General features: G+C 38.5%; 1 protein-coding gene across 1 annotated transcript in view; it reads right to left on the reverse strand.

Moving 5' to 3' along the window:
- The window catches only part of RyR (Ryanodine receptor), an 841,404-nt gene that overhangs the window by 688,710 nt on the left and 136,272 nt on the right, over window positions 1–16,422 (reverse strand). Inside the window, exon 21 of the mRNA XM_090376454.1 lies at window positions 12,148–12,233. Within this exon, the coding sequence (XP_090232580.1) occupies window positions 12,148–12,233 (86 nt within the window). The remainder of the gene's footprint in view (window positions 1–12,147; window positions 12,234–16,422) is intronic.

The raw sequence follows: 16,422 nt of genomic DNA on the forward strand, positions 1-16,422 counted from the left end.
AGATTTAAATGTTAAAAAAATAATAAAAATAAATATAAGAATTTACTTAGTATGAATAAACATTTTACTAGGTATGTGTCTGCCTATTCTTATTTATATTTTATTATTTATACAATTTTTACTACTGAAAATTCCATACCTGTTTTTTTAAATTCAAACAGTACCAGCTCGGTAACCATTCAAAATCAGACATATTCAGACTTTATCACCAGACAAAAATTACATGTTTTTGCCACCTTTCAATACAGACCAGTTTTTAGAAGTCCTCTGACTGTCCTTTAAATCAGTGGTTCTCAACCTTTTTTTCTCATGATCCACTTCTAACTTTCATTCAACTCTGTGCCAACGTCCCCCAGACTGTTTAATTATAATAAATATGTACTTTATCAACTGCACTTTTTATTTATAACATGTATTATTTGTTTATAATATAAGGAATATTAATAATAAAAAAGAGATATGTTAACAATAATCTTTATTTATAATAGAATTTTTACTCATATAACATTTTGTTTGTTCACAATGTACAATTATGCTCCTAACAAAAAATATTAATTTGGGGAATACAATGTGTACAGAAAGGAGAGACAGGGTAGGAAGGTAGGAGGGGGTTATGCTGTTAGTTAAGTATGGAATGAAGGGTTGCTCTTATGAAGAAAGGCTTAAGTTTTGCAGATTACAGTGTTTGGAGACTAGGCACCTGTGAGGTGATCTGACTGTGGTGCATAAAGCCTTGAATGGTTTCAGCATGATTCTTCCTCTTGCTCAGAATAATTGCCTGGGAGGGCAGAAATTGAAATTGAGGAAAGACAGTTGTAGGATGGATGTGCGGAAGTTTGCCTTTAGCCAGCGGGCAGTTGATTGGTGGACTTCTATCTTTTGTTGTGGAAGTTGATATCCTAAATAAATTTAAGGCTGAGCTGGACAGGTATTTGGAAAGAACGGAGGTGTGAAATGGGAGCGATTTTTTTTTTTTTTTTTTTTTTGGCTGATGCTGCATAAGCATGATTTCTTGCATCATATGCCTCTACTAATGCTAAGGCTAAAAAGAAACACATAAAATCTAAGGAAATGCCTCCAGTTGACACAGGTGGACAGTGCAACGTTGAGTCTGTTTAGTGCAACACTGGGAAAGGGAAAATGAGAGTAGGAGTATGTTATACGCCTAATGATGTTGATGAGTTGTTGCTGTTATTTAGGAGCATTAGCAACCAAGGCCATATTGCTCCAAGAATATGCGGTGGCCATTACCTGACTTTTCCGCATCCTCTGTATTTGGTGGTGATGGGCTCAAATCCCAGTCTAATCAAGAAGCGTGTGCTGATGAGTACAATGAACAGTTGTGCAGAGATATAGAATGGGCCAGTAAATCAGACTGTCTTGTAATAGGAGATTTTAACTTTCCTGATATTGATTGCAACTTGTGCATTGGTCACTCACACTCTAGTAAGACTTTTGTGGATTTATTAGAGGATTGTTTTATGCAGCAACATGTTCAAGGGGCAACCAGAGGGATTAATACCCTTGATCTGATTTTCAGCAGTGATGATGCATGCATTAGGAATTTGCTCATAAAGGAACCACTAAGTGACAGTGTACTGATATACTGTCAAAATGTAACTACAATCAAGGGTAAAAAGAAGGGTTTTGTTTTCGTAAAGGTGACTACAGAGGTCTCATGCAGTTTTTAAATACTATAGAGTGGTACCAACTGATAATGTTACCAAAAGTGAATTAGTATTAGCATTAGTAGAGGCATACGATGCAAGAAAGCAAGCTTATGCGGCAACAGTCAAAAAAAAAAAAAACACTCCTATTTCCACCTCCATTTCTTCCAAATGCCTTACCAGTTCAGCCTTAAATTTATTTGGGCTATCAACTTCCACAACAAAAGATGGAAGTCTGTTCCACCAATCAACTACCCGCTGGCTAAAGGCAAATTTCCGCACATATTCTACAGCTGTCTTTCCTCAATTTGAATCTGTGTCCCCTCAGGTTCTTAATCTGAGCATGATGAAGAATCCCATTAGCATTCAGCTTGCTCAAGCCATTCAAGGCCTTATACACCTCAATCAGATCACCTTGCAGGTGCCAACTCTCTAGGCACTGCAATTTGCAGAACTAAAGCCTTTCTTGGTAAGAGCACCCCTTTGTTCCCCTTCTTTTTACTCGTTCTAGCAACTCTACATCCTTCCTAAAATGAGGCCTTCAGACTTGTACACAGTACTCTAGGTGTGGCCTGACCATTGCCTTGTATAATGGGATAATCACCTCCTTGTCCCTGCTAGAAAAATTCCTATATATCATTGACAAGGTTCCATGGCCTGTCCTGGCAGCCTGTCGGCACTGCTCAGCGAACTTCATATTGGACTGAACAATTAACCCCATATCTTTTTCACTTTCCACTTCCCTGAGTGTAGTACCACATAGTTGGTATTTTCTCTTCGGTTACAGCTAACCATATGTAGTACTTTGAATTTGTCAATGTTAAACTTCAGTTGCCACTTCTCAGCCAATTTGCCAAACTTATCTAGATCCAATTGGAGTAGCATACTCTCTATACTGTCGTTAACAACCCTGCCAACCTTTATATCATATGCACACTTGGACATTAAACTTGAAATACTTTCATCAATATCATTGATAAATATTAGCATTAGCATAGGCATATGATGCAAGAAAGCAAGCTTATGCAGCATCAGCCAAAAAAAAAAAAAAAAAAAACCTTCCACTTCACCCCTCCGTTCATTCGAAATACCTGTCCAGCTGAACCTTAAATTTATTTAGGCTATCAACTTCCACAACAAACGATGGAAGTCTGTTCCACCAACCAACTACCCGCTGGCTAAAGGCAAATTTCCGCACATGTATCCTACATCTGTCTTTCCTCAATTTGAATTTATGCCCTCTCGGGTGATTATTCTGAGCAAGAGGCAGAATCCCATCAGCATTGAGCATGCTCAAACCATTCAAGGCTTTATACACATCTACCAGATCATCTCGCCGGTGCCTAGTCTCCAGACACTGTAATTTGCAAAACTTAAGCCTTTCTTCATAAGAGCAACCCTTTGTTCCATTCACTAATCTTGTTGCCCTTCTCTGTACTCGTTCCAGCAGCTCTATATCCTTCTTGAAATGAGGCCTCCAGACATGTATACAGTACTCAAGGTGTGGCCTGACCATTGCCTTATACAAGGGAATAATTACCTCCTTATCCCTGCTAGAAAAATTCCTGTATATCATTGATAAGACACCATGAGCTACTCTTGCAGCCCATCTGCACTGCTCAGAGAACTTCATATCTGCCTGCACAATTACCCCCAGTTCCTTTTCATTCTCTACCACTGTCAGTGTAGTACCATAGAGTTGGTAAGATGCTCTGGGGTTGCTGTTTCCCATAGGTAGTACTTTACATTTGTCAATGTTAAACTTCATTTGCCACGTGGGTTGGTCACTCACACACTAGTCAGACTTTTGTGGATTTATTGGATGATTGTTTTCTGCAGCAGCATGTTCGAGAGGCAACCAGAGAAAGTAATACTCTTGATCTGGTTATCAGCAGTGATCATTCGTGTATTAAGAATTTGCAGATAAAGGAACCACTAGGTGGCAGTGATCACAGTGTACTGATGTGGGATTTACGTAAAGATTTAATTACCATCAGGGGTAAAGGAAAGGGTTTTTGCTTCCGTAAAGGTGAGTACAGTGGTCTCCGACAGTTTTTAAATTCTGTACAGTGGGATCAACTGACGATGTTACCAACAGTAAATTCTAAGTGGGAAGCATTCAAGGAATTAATAGTGGATGCTACTAAAAGTTTCATACCTATTAAGAAATATTGTTCAAGGTTTAGGCCTAAATGGTTATCTAATGAACTAAGGAGACTCATAACAGAGAAGAAAAATGCATGGAATGCATATAAATTTTCAAGCGACTCAGAAGCCTATGGCAGATATAAGCTAGTCTGTAATCAGGTCACAAAGGAGGTTAGGCAGGCGAAGGCAGATTACGAGAAATCCTTGGCAAAAGATGCTAAGAAAAATAGCAAGGATTTCTTTACTTATATAAACTTAGTTGCTTTGCCGCCTCCTTTAATATAACTGGATAGATCCCATCCACCCCAGGTGCTTTTCTTATGTTTAACTTGAACAATTTCTCCTCCAATTTGCTTTTAGTTATTACAAAATCATTAAGTATCCTGCTACAATTTGATAGTTTCATTTTCTGCCTACACCAAAGCTCGCAACAGTTGTAAAGCAGTTATTAACTAGTCCAAACTAGAGTTTGAACAGGCTAAGAGTAGAAAACTTGCTTCTTGCCCTAATGGTAGCCGAGCATTCTGGTCTCTTGCCAAAGCTATTGGCCGCAACTTTTGACCATCTTTACTCCCACTTCTGTCCAAACCAGATGGTTCTGTTGCCACTTCAGCCAAGGATAAAGCTGACCTTCTAGCATCCCATTTTTCTTCCAGCTCATGTATTAATGATCTTGGTAAACAGCTCCCACCATTCCCAACACGCTCCATTCAATGCCTCCTGTGGTCTTCCGTCAAAAGGATATCAGAAGGATTTTGATGAATCTTGATTGCTAAGAAAGCTCCAGTCCTGATGGTATTTCTCCACTTGTTCTCAAAACCTGTGCTCCTGAACTTACTCCTATTCTTTGCCGCCTTTTTTCACTTTCTTATTCGAAAGGTGTTTTTCCTTCTGCTTGGAAATTTGCTCATATCCAGCCAGTTCCTAAAAAGGGTGACAAATCCCTCCCATCCAATTATCGTCCCATTGCAATTACTTCTACTCTTTCTAAAGTAATGGAGAAATCAATTAACCGCCAACTCTTAAACTACCTAGAAACCTTCCGTCTGATCAACAATCACCAGTATGGATTCCGTCAGTGTCAATCCACTGGAGATATTCTGGCTTATGTTACCCATTTATGGACTAATTCAATGGAAAGGTTCGGTGAAACACAAGTAGTTGCTCTTGACATCTCAAAGGCTTTTGATCGTGTTTGGCATAAAGGTCTTCTAAACAAGCTTCCATCTTATGGTTTGCCAACTGGTTTTAGTAATTGGTTATCCAGTTTTCTCTCTGATCGCTCACTGAGGGTGATGGTAGATGGCTCTCTGTCTTCTAACTTCTCTACTAATGCCGGTGTCCCCCAAGGTTCAATTCTTTCCCCCACTCTTTTCCTCTTGTATATCAATGACCTTCTTCCATTGACTGGAAATCCTATCCATAGTTTTGCTGATGATAGCACATTGCATTCAACTTTCCATTTTGAGAAACCTTGTCCTGCTCAATCAGCTTCAACTTCTCGAAAATCTGCTACCAATTCCTTAAATGCCGATCTTCAGGTAATTCTCCAGTGGGGCAAAGACAACTTAGTTGATTTCAACCCTTCTAAAACTCAGTCTTGAGTTATATCTCGCAAAAAGGATTCTTCTACTCCTATGCTTATCTTTAGTGACACTCTGATTTCTAGGCAAAATGATATATCTCTTTTGGGGATTACCCTGACTTCTAATCTCTCTTGGCACAAGCACATTACAAATATTGCTTCCTCTGCATCTAAAAAACTTGGTTTTCTCTTTCGCTCTCGGCGTTACTTTTCTTCCAAACAGCTGCTCACTCTGTATAAATCGCAAATTCGCCCTGCCATGGAATATTGTTCCCATATCTCGGGTGGTGCCCCCAAAACCTCTCTCCGGCTTCTTGATTCCATTCAGAAGAGGGCAGTTAGGTTAATTAATGATTCATCTCTAACAGAGTCTCTCCACCCGCTTTCTCATAGACGCACTGTTTCTGCTGCATGCCTCTTCTACAGATACTTCCATGGGCACTGTTCTTCTGAATTGGCTTCTATAATTCCTGCTCTCTCTTTCAAAACAGTCCGAACACGTGCCGCCACCAGCCAACATCCATTTACTGTCCAACTTCAAACCCACAGAACCAACTTTTCATCTTCCTCATTTATTCATTCAACTGCCGTTTTCTGGAACAACCTTCCTTCATACGTATTTCCTGAAAATTACAATCTACAGAAGTTCAAGTCCAATGTCAACAAATATCTTCTTTCGTCTTCTTAACCTCAAACCCAAGCACGGTACTAAGTACTATAGGTCCTAATACCTCTCGTGTTTGGGGTTCACATAAAAAAAAAAAAAAAAAAAAAACTCTAAAAGGAAGGGGATAAATCTGATTGGTCCACTTCACATCGATGGTTCGACTGTTGATGATCATGCTCAGATAGCAAACAAACTGAATGAGTATTTTGCATCTACATTCACACATGAGGAATTATTAAGGTTTGAAAATGGCAGAAGGTTATCAAATTGTAGCAGGATACTTAATGATTTTGTAATAACTAAAAGCAAAGTGGAGGAGAAATTGTTCAAGTTAAACATAAGAAAAGCACCTGGGGTGGATGTTATCTATCCAGTTATATTAAAGGAGGCGGCAAAGCAACTAAGCAAACCCTTAGCCATAATTATGAGAGCATCCTTGGACTCAGGGGCGGTTCCCACGGACTGGAGATGTGCAAATGTATCCCCAATTCACAAAGGGGGGATCGAAGGGTGACACGAGTAATTACAGACCAGTTAGTTTAACTTCTGTTCCAGGTAAAATAATGGAGCTGGTTAAAGATGCATTGCAGGATCATCTAGACAAGACTGCAGCAATAATTCAGACACAGCATGGGTTTGTTAAGGGAAAGTCTTGTCTGACAAATTTGATAGGATATTATGATGTAGTTACAAAGGAACTGGATGCAAAAAATAATTTTGATATCATATATTTGGATTTCAGGAAAGCTTTTGACACTGTTGCGCATGGAAAACTATTGTACAAATTGGAGCAGAATGGTATTAAGGGTAAGTTGCTACAATGGATAAAAGGATGGTTAAGTGGGAGAAGACAGAGGGTGGTAATCAATGGGTGCTGCTCTTCGTGGACTAATGTTATTAGTGGGGTCCCACAGGGTTCGGTGTAAGATCCACTGTTGTTTTGTATATTTATCAATGATATTGATGAAGGTATATCAGGCTTAATGTCGAAGTTTGCAGATGATACAAAGGTTGGCAGGGTTGTTAATGACAGTAATGGCAGTGTGCTACTGCAACAGCATCTAGATAATATGGGCAGATGGGCTAAGAAGTGGCAACTGAAGTTTAACCTTGACAAATGCAAAGTACTGCATATGGGTAGAATAACCCCAGAGAAACGTACCAACTGTGTGGTACTACATTTAAGGTGGTAGAAAATGAAAAAGACCTGGGAGTAATTGTGCAGTCAGATATGAAGTTTTCTGAGCAATGCAGACAGGCTGCCAGGGCAGGTCATGGGGTTTTGTCAATGATATATAGGAATTTTGCTAGCAGGGAGAAGGAGGTGATTGTCCCTCTGTATAAGGCAATGGTCAGGCCACACCTTGAGTACTGCGTACACGTCTGGAGGCCTCATTTTAGGAAGGATGTAGATTTACTTGGGCGTGTACAGAGAAGGGCAACAAGATTGGTGAGGGGAATGAAGAGATCCTCTTACCAAGAGAGGCTTAAGTTCTGCAAATTGCAGTGGCTGGAGACTAGGCACCTGCGCGGTGATCTGATTTGAGGTGTATAAGGCCTTGAATGGGTTGAGCACGCTGAATTCTGCTGGGATCTTTCCACTTGTTCAGATTAAGAACCTAAGGGGGCATAAATTCAAATTAAGAAAAGACAGATGTAGAATAGATGTGCGGAAATTTGCCTTTAGCCAGCGGGTGGTTAATTGCTGGAAGAAACTTCCATCTGTTGTTGTGGAAGTTGATAGGTTGAATAAATTTAAGGAGGAAATGGACAGGCATTTGGAGGGAATGGTGTGATTTTTCTTTTTTTTTTGGCTGATGCTGCATAAGCTCATACACTTGCTTTCTTGCATCACATGCCACTACTACTACTACTACTACCTCTCAGCCCATCTGCTCAACCTTTCCAGATCCTGTTGCAGCAGCATAGCGTCAGTAGTGTCCTTAACAACCCTGCCAACCCTTGTATCGTCTGCAAACTTGGACATTAAGCTTGATATACCATCATCAATATTATTTATAAATACAGAAAACAATAATGGACCCAACACTGAACCCTGAGGGACTCCACTAATAACATTAGTCCACGATGAACAGTGTCCATTGATTACCACTCTCTGCCTTCTCCCCCTCAAACACCGCTTTATCCATAGCAGCAATTTGCCTCGCCACACTGCTCCAATTTGTGCAGCAGTCTTCCATGTGTAACAGTATCAAAAGCCTTTCTAAGATCCAAGTATATAATATCAAAGTTATTCCCTGCATTTAGTTCTTTTGTGACTGTATCATAGTATCCAATCAAATTGGTCAGGCAAGACTTCCCCTTAACAAAACCATGCTGTTTCCGAGCTATAACTGAAGTCTTGTCTAGATGATCCTGCAGTGCTTCTTTAACAAGTGCCTCCATTAATTTTCCTGGAACAGAAGTTAAACTCAAAGGGCTATAATTACTTGTGCCAGCCTTTGATCCTCCTTTGTGTATTTGGGTCACATTTGCACATCTCCAGTCTATTGGTACCTCCCCTGAGTCTAAGGAAGCTCTCACAATTATGGCTAAGGGTTTGCTTACTTCCTTTGCTGCCTCCTTTAATATAACTGGATAGATCCCATCCACCCCAGATGCCTTTCTTGTGTTTATCTTCAACAATTTCTCCTCCACTTTACTCTTAGTTATTACAAGATTATCTAGCTTACTGCCAGAGTTGAATACACCTCTGGCATTCCCCCTCACTGAATAACTCCTTATGTGTGAATGTCAATGCAAAATATTCATTTAGTTTGTTAGCTACCTGAGCAGGATCATCAACAGTTGAACCATCAATATCAAGTGGACCAATCTGATTCATCCCCTTCCTTCTAGAGTTTACATAAGTAAAGAACTCTTTGCTGTTTTTCTTTGCATCCTTTGCCAAAGATTTCTCGTAATCTGCCTTCCCTGCTTAACCTCCTTTGTAACTTTGTTACAGATCAACTTATATCTATCATAAGCTTCTGTGTCATGTGTTAATTTATATGTATCCCATGCATTTTTCTTCTCTACACTATATCTCATTAGTTCATCTAACATCCATTTAGGCCTAAACCTTGAACAATATTTCTTAGTTGGTATGTAAAGCCTAGTAGGTTCCAAGATAAGTTCTTTGAATGCTTCCCATTTTGAATTTGCTGTTCGTAACATCATCAGTTGGTCCCACTGTATAGAATTTAAATACTGTCTCAGTCCATCGTAGTCGCCTTTACGAAAGCAATAACCCTTCCCTTTACCTCTTTGAGTAAATCCCACTTCAGCACACTGTGATCACTGCCACTTAGTGGTTCATTTATCTGCAGATTCTTAATGCATGAAGAATCACTACTGATAATCAAATCAAGAGTATTACTCCCTCTAGTTGCCTCCCAAACATGCTGATGTAGAAAACAATCATCCAATAAATCCACAAAAGCCTTGCTAGTGTGTGAGTGACCAGTCCCCAAATTCCAGTCAATATCTGAAAAATTAAAATCCCCCATTATAAGACTCTCTGATTTACTGGCCCACTCTATTTCCCTATACAGTTTCTTATTATACTCAACAGAGTCGTTAGGCCTATAGCACACTCCTACTCTCAATTTTGATCTCCCAATGCTTATGTCACACCAAACTGACTCAACACTGCACTGTCCAGCGATGTCGACTGGCTTCACTTCCTTGGATTTTATGTGTTTCTTAACTAATAGCATAACCCCTCCTCCTTTCCTATCCTGTCTATCCTTTCTGTAGACATTGTACTCCCCAAATTCCAGTTCTGTATTCATTATATCTGTGTGACACCACGTCTCTGATATCCCAACAATATCCGCCTTTGATGCTTTGAGCAATACCTCAAATTCATCAAATTTATTTACCAAACTCCTAGCATTGGTGTACACGCAAGTATACATGCACCTGTTCTTTTTCTTAGCTACCCTAACACAACCCATGTGTTTACTTGTACCAACACTGCCTCGATAGCATCAGCAAATATTCTTGCACCCTTTCTATTTAAGTGTATCCTATCCCTGTAGAAGCAGTCCCTTCTGTTAACAAGTACAGACCAGGCTGAAAAAAATTCTACCCCTTGAGCCTTGCACCATCTTTCCAGGGCCGAATTAATCGACATATACAAAACAACAATGGGCCCAACACCAAACCCTGGGGAACTACACTAATAACATTTGTCCATGAAGAGCAGAATCCATCGATTACCACTCTCTGTCATCTCCCACTCAAAAATCACTTTATCCATTGTAACAACTTACCCTTAATGCCATATCTCTCCAATTTGTACAGCAGTCTTCCATGTGCAACGCTATCAAAAGTTTTCCTGAAATCCAAGTATATGATATCAAAATTATTTTTGGCATTCAGTACCTTTGTGACCACATCATAGTATTCAATCAAATTGGTCAGACAAGACCCCCCTTTAACAAACCCATATTGTGTCTTAACTATTACTGCAGTCTTGTCTATATGATCCTGCAATTCTTCTTTAATCAGTGATTCCATTATTTTCACTGGAACACAATTTAAACTAACAGGTCTATAGTTACTTGTGTCAACTTTTGAACCCCCCCCCCCCTTTGTGAATTGGTGTTTGCACACCTCCATGGACTGGAGGTGTGCAAACTCTCATTTGCACACCTCCAGTCCATGGGGACCTCTACTGAATCCAAGGAAGCTCTCATAATTATTGCTAAGCGTTTGCTTACTTCCTCTGCTGCCACCTTTAATATAACTGGATAGATCCCATCCATACCAGGTGCCTTTTTTATGTTTAACTTCGACAATTTTCCTCCACTTTGCTCTAAGTTATTACAAAATCACTTAGCTACATGTTACAGCAGGCATAAACTTCTGGCACTCCCACTCATTGAATAACTCCTCATGTGTGAATGTAGATGCAAAATACTCATTCAGCTTATCAGCTACTTGAGCATGATCATCAATAGTCAACACATCTATGTTAAGTGGTCCAATCTGATTCATCCCTTTTACTTCTAGAGTTTACAGAAGTAAAGAACTTTGCATCCTTTGCCAATGATTTTTTTTTTTTTTTTGGAATCTGCCATCGCCTGTCTAACCTCCTTTGTGACTTGATTACAGACTACTTTATATCTGCCATAGGCTTCTGTGTCACCTGATACTTTATATGCATCCCACACGTTTTACTTCTCTGCGATGAGCCTCATCAGTTCACCTGACATCCGTTTAAGATTAAACCTTGAACAGTATTTCTTAGTTGGAATGAAAAGCCTAGTAGCTTCCAAAATTAAGTCCTCCAAAATTAAGTAGCCTCCAAAATAAATTAATAATTTATTTCCATTTTAGTTTGCTGTTTGTTCATTAAAACTAAACCTAACTGCGAACAAATTCCTGGATTATTTTATTTACTTTTCAAGTATTTATATCTCCTGCTATTATCAATAATTCATTCTTATTGTTTATTTTATTAGTTAAATCTTGTAATTGACTACAGAATTTATCAATTTCTTGTTTAGTGTTTCCCTCTTCTAGACCACATATGCTTAACATGCTTAATGATTTATTTTCCAATTTCAGTTTTACATATAATATTCTTTCAGATTCTAGATTATATTGTTTCAGGGATTTATGTATCAAAATCCTTATCCCATTAGCAGCTCTTTCAATTTTCTGCATCCCACTATATGATAATATATAATTGCCTACATTTATTATACCTTTCCCTTTCTTTTTAGTTGCTGTCAGTGTGCAAATGTTAATTTTTCTATTTTCTAATTTTCCCACCATTTCTCCTTCTTTCCCATTAATTGCCCTAACATTCCATGTTCCAACTAGATTTTCCCTAATCCATTCCTAGTTGATTCTTCCCTATTGGCAGTCTAGTTTCTATATTTTAATTTTTTTTTGAGAATTTTAATTTACATCTGAAGGGAAGGTTGCTAGCTCTTCTCTTCGACGGTATGCCTATCAAAAATGACTAAAGCATTTAACTTTACAAGGATTTGGAATTCAAACTAAAACAATAAAATAATTAAATTTTATGAAAATAAGTTACATAGGTTGATTTAAGAATTATTTACCTGGATGCCTAATACCAGCTCTCTCTGCACGTTCTCTCCTTTGTCTACGCCTAATTTCTTCCCATCGATGCTCTTTTTCAACTTCACTGTAATTCATAAAATCATTTCAATTTTAATTGTTGGATAAATTACAAAAAAAAAATCAAATAAAAAACTGTAATTAAATAATCTGTTAAAATTATATTTTATTATATTTTCAACAAAAACTTTATTTTAATTTATAACAGATTAACTTCTTTTTATACATTTGAATTCCAAGAAAGAGAACTCTAAGTTAGACATTAGAAAACTAGAAAATGGCTACAGACATTTCTAAATACACATGCATATCCACATAAATTCTACAAAAAAGTTCCAACTGAAGAACAATAATATTAATTTAATATTAACACTAACATTAGCATTAGCAGTGGTAAGTTCTGCAAGAAAGCAAGCTTATACTGCATCAGACAAAAAAAAAAAAAAAAAAAAAAAAAAAAAAAAAACACTACGCCAGCCATTTTACCTATTCATTCCTCCCAATAGTTTGACTAGTTCTTCCTTGAATTTATTTAAACTACAACTTCCACAACAACAACAGATGGAAGTTTCTTCCAACAATCAACTACCCGTTGGCTAAAGGCAAACTTCTGAACATCTATTCTGCAACCATCCTTCCTCAATTTGAATTTGTGCTTCCTCATGTGTGTGGTTTGAGCCACAGGAAGAATCCCATCAGCATTGAGTTTGCTCAATCCATTCAAAGCCTTAAACACCTCAATCAGATCACCTTGGATGTGCCTAATCTCTAGATGCTGTATGCAATAAAGAGTTCCTCTTCCAATTTTCAGAACTGAAGCCTTTTTTGGTAAGAAGAGTACCCTTTGTTCTGCTCGCCAATCGTGTTGGCATTCTCTGTACTCATTCAAGCATTTCCACATCCTTCCTAAAATAAGGTTTCCAGACCTGTATGCAGTACTCAAGATGTGAGTACTGACCATTGCCTTACACAATAGGATAATCACCTCCTTATCCCTGCTAGCAAAATTCCTGTATATCATTGGCAAAACCTCATGAGCTGTCCTGGCAACCTGTCTGCATTGCTCAGAGAGCTTCATATCTGAATGCACAATTACCTCCAGGTCTTTTTCGTTTTCCACTACCCTGATTGTAGTACCACACACTTAGTACATTACTCTGGGGTTACGGCTACCCATATGCAGAACTTTGCATTTATCAATGTTAAACTTGAAATGCCATTTCTCAGCCCATCTGCCTAACTTTTCTAGATCCTACTGCAGTAGTATTCTGCCATTACTGTCATTAACTACACTGCTAACTTTTGTATCATCCGCAATTAACATCCAAGTCTTTCTCTTTGTTCAAAATGAATTGAAAGAGGATGGTTAACAATTTGAATTTGTCTTTCTGTGCACATTATATTCACCATATTCAAATTCTGCATTCCCAATGTCAAAATTCCATCATATTTCTAATATTTGTTTCTAAAGATTCCATGTTTATTATGGAAGCAACACTAACTACTAACCTTTTGTGGCATAAGCATATCATAAATATTGGTCCCTCTGTATTGAAAAAAACAAAGCTTTTCCTTTTTCTTTCAAGCTCAGCTTGACTTTAGCATTAGCATTAGCATTAGCATTAGTAGAGGCATATGATGCAAGAAAGCAAGCTTATTCAGCATCAGCCAAAAAAAAAAAAAAAAAAAAAACCCACTCCCATTTCACCCCTCCGTTCGTTCGAAATACCTGTCCAGTTGAGCTTGAAATTTGTTTAGGCTATCAACTTCAACAACAAGTGATGGAAGTCGGTTCCACCAACCAACCACCCGCTGGCCAAAGGCAAATTTCCGCACATCTATCCGACATCCGTCCTTCGCAATTTGAATTTATGCCCTCTGAGGTGATTATTCTGAGCAAGATGAAGAATCCCATTGGCATTGAGCATGCTCAAACCATTCAAAGCCTTATACACCTCTATCAGATCACCTCGCCGGTGCCTAGTCTCCAGACTCTGTAATTTGCAAAACTTAAGCCTTTCTTCGTAAGAGCAACCCTTTGTTCCATTCACTAATCTTGTTGCCCTTCTCTGTACCCGTTCCAGCAGCTCTACATCCTTCCTGAAATGAGGCCTCCAGACCTGTATACAGTACTCAAGGTGTGGCCTGACCATTGCCTTATACAAGGGAATAATCACATCCTTATCCCTGCTAGAAAAATTCCTGTATATCATTGACAAGACACCATGAGCTACTCTTGCAGCCCGTCTGCACTGCTCAGAGAACTTCATATCTGCCTGCACAATTACCCCCAGGTCCTTTTCATTCTCCACCACTGTCAGTGTAGTACCACAGAGTTGATACGTTGCTCTGGGGTTACTGTTTCCCATATGTAGTACTTTACATTTGTCAATGTTAAACTTCATTTGCCACCTCTCAGCCCATCTGTTCAACCTTTCCAGATCCTGTTGCAGCAGCATAGCATCAGTAGTGTCCTTAACGACCCTGCCAACCTTTGTATCATCTGCAAACTTGGACATTAAACTTGATATACCATCATCAATATCATTCATAAACACCGAAAACAACAACGTACCCAACACTGAACCTTGAGGAACTCCACTAATAACATTAGTCCACGTTGAGCAGTGTCCATTGATTACCACTCTCTGTCTTCTGCCACTCAACCATCCCCTTATCCATAGCAGCAATTTGCCTCCAATACCACTCTGCTCCAATTTGTGCAGCAGTCTTCCATGTGCAACAGTATCAAAAGCCTTTCTAAGATCCAAATATATAATATCAAAGTTATTCCTTGCATCCAGTTCTTTTGTGACTACATCATAGTATCCAATCAAATTGGTCAGGCAAGACCTGCCCTTAACAAAACCATGCTGCGTCTGAGCTATAACTGAATTCTTGTCTAGATGATTCTGCAGTGCTTCTTTAACCAGTGCCTCCATTAATTTACCTGGAACAGAAGTTAAACTAACAGGTCTATAATTACTTGTGTCAGCCTTTGATCCTCCTTTGTGAATTGGGGTTACATTTGCACATCTCCAGTCTATGGGTACCTCCCCTGAGTCCAAAGAAGCTCTCATAATTATGGCTAGGGGTTTGCATACTTCCTTTGCTGCCTCCTTTAATATAACTGGATAGATCCCATCCACCCCAGGTGCCTTTTTTATGTTTATCCTCAACAATCTCTCCTCCACTTTCCTCTCAGTTATTACAAAATCATCCAGCTCACTGCCCATGTTTACTTTACCTACATCATTCTCCTTCCTGAATAACTCCTCATGCGTGAATGTAGATGCAAAATACTCGTTTAGATTGTTAGCCATCTGAGCAGGATCCTCAACTGTTGAACCATCAATATCCAGTGGACCAATCTGATTCATTCCTTTCCTTCTCGAGTTCAAATATGTAAAGAACTCTTTTCTGTTTTTCTTTGCATCCTTTGCCAACGATTTTTCGTAGTCTGCCTTTGCCTGCCTAAAACTTTTCTTTTAAACAGCTGCTAACTTTGTACATATCTTCCCTATCTTGGAATACTTTGGTGATAATCACAAATATTACAGTTTTTTTAGTGATATAACCCAGTTTCTTTCACAACTGTGTTTTATCACTTGGAATTTGGATGTTGTGGAGACGGGTAGTTTGAATAAATTCAAGGAAGAACTAGACAAATTGTTGGAGAGGATAGATGATGTGGGAAGGGTTTTTTTTTTTTTTTTTTTTATATATGCTAATGACTTGCTTTCTTGCACCATTTGCCACTACTAATACTAATATCACCAAAAGCTGTGATACTCATAGACTTTATCCAAAAGGGAGCAATCAGGTTTCTTAACAATCCTTCCCTTTCAAACTCACTTAACTCACTAAAACATAGACTTCTGCAGCACACCTCTTTTACAGATATTTCCACAAGTACTGTTCTGAATTAGTATCTGTAATTCCACCTTTTTTGTTTTCAAACCATTTAAATATCTGCATCATCAATGTTGATTCACAGTTGAGGTCCAAACTCACCAAACCATCTTTTACTTTTCTTCATTTATCCCTTCCACTTCTGTTCTTTGCAGCAACTTTACATTTTATGTATTTCCTGAAAATTATATTCCAAGAAATTCAAATCCAACTTCAACAAGCATCTTCTGTTTTCTCAACCTACACACAGTATTAGAATACCATAAGTTGCAATAACTTGTTTTGTGTCAGGCGTTTCCATAAAAAAAAAAAAATTCCAATGTTCCCTCATGAAATTCAAATTG

Source organism: Mastigoproctus giganteus, chromosome 6, assembly GCF_048544385.1.
Source record: "Mastigoproctus giganteus isolate SK-2022 chromosome 6, ASM4854438v1, whole genome shotgun sequence".
Classification (NCBI taxonomy): domain Eukaryota; kingdom Metazoa; phylum Arthropoda; class Arachnida; order Uropygi; family Thelyphonidae; genus Mastigoproctus; species Mastigoproctus giganteus.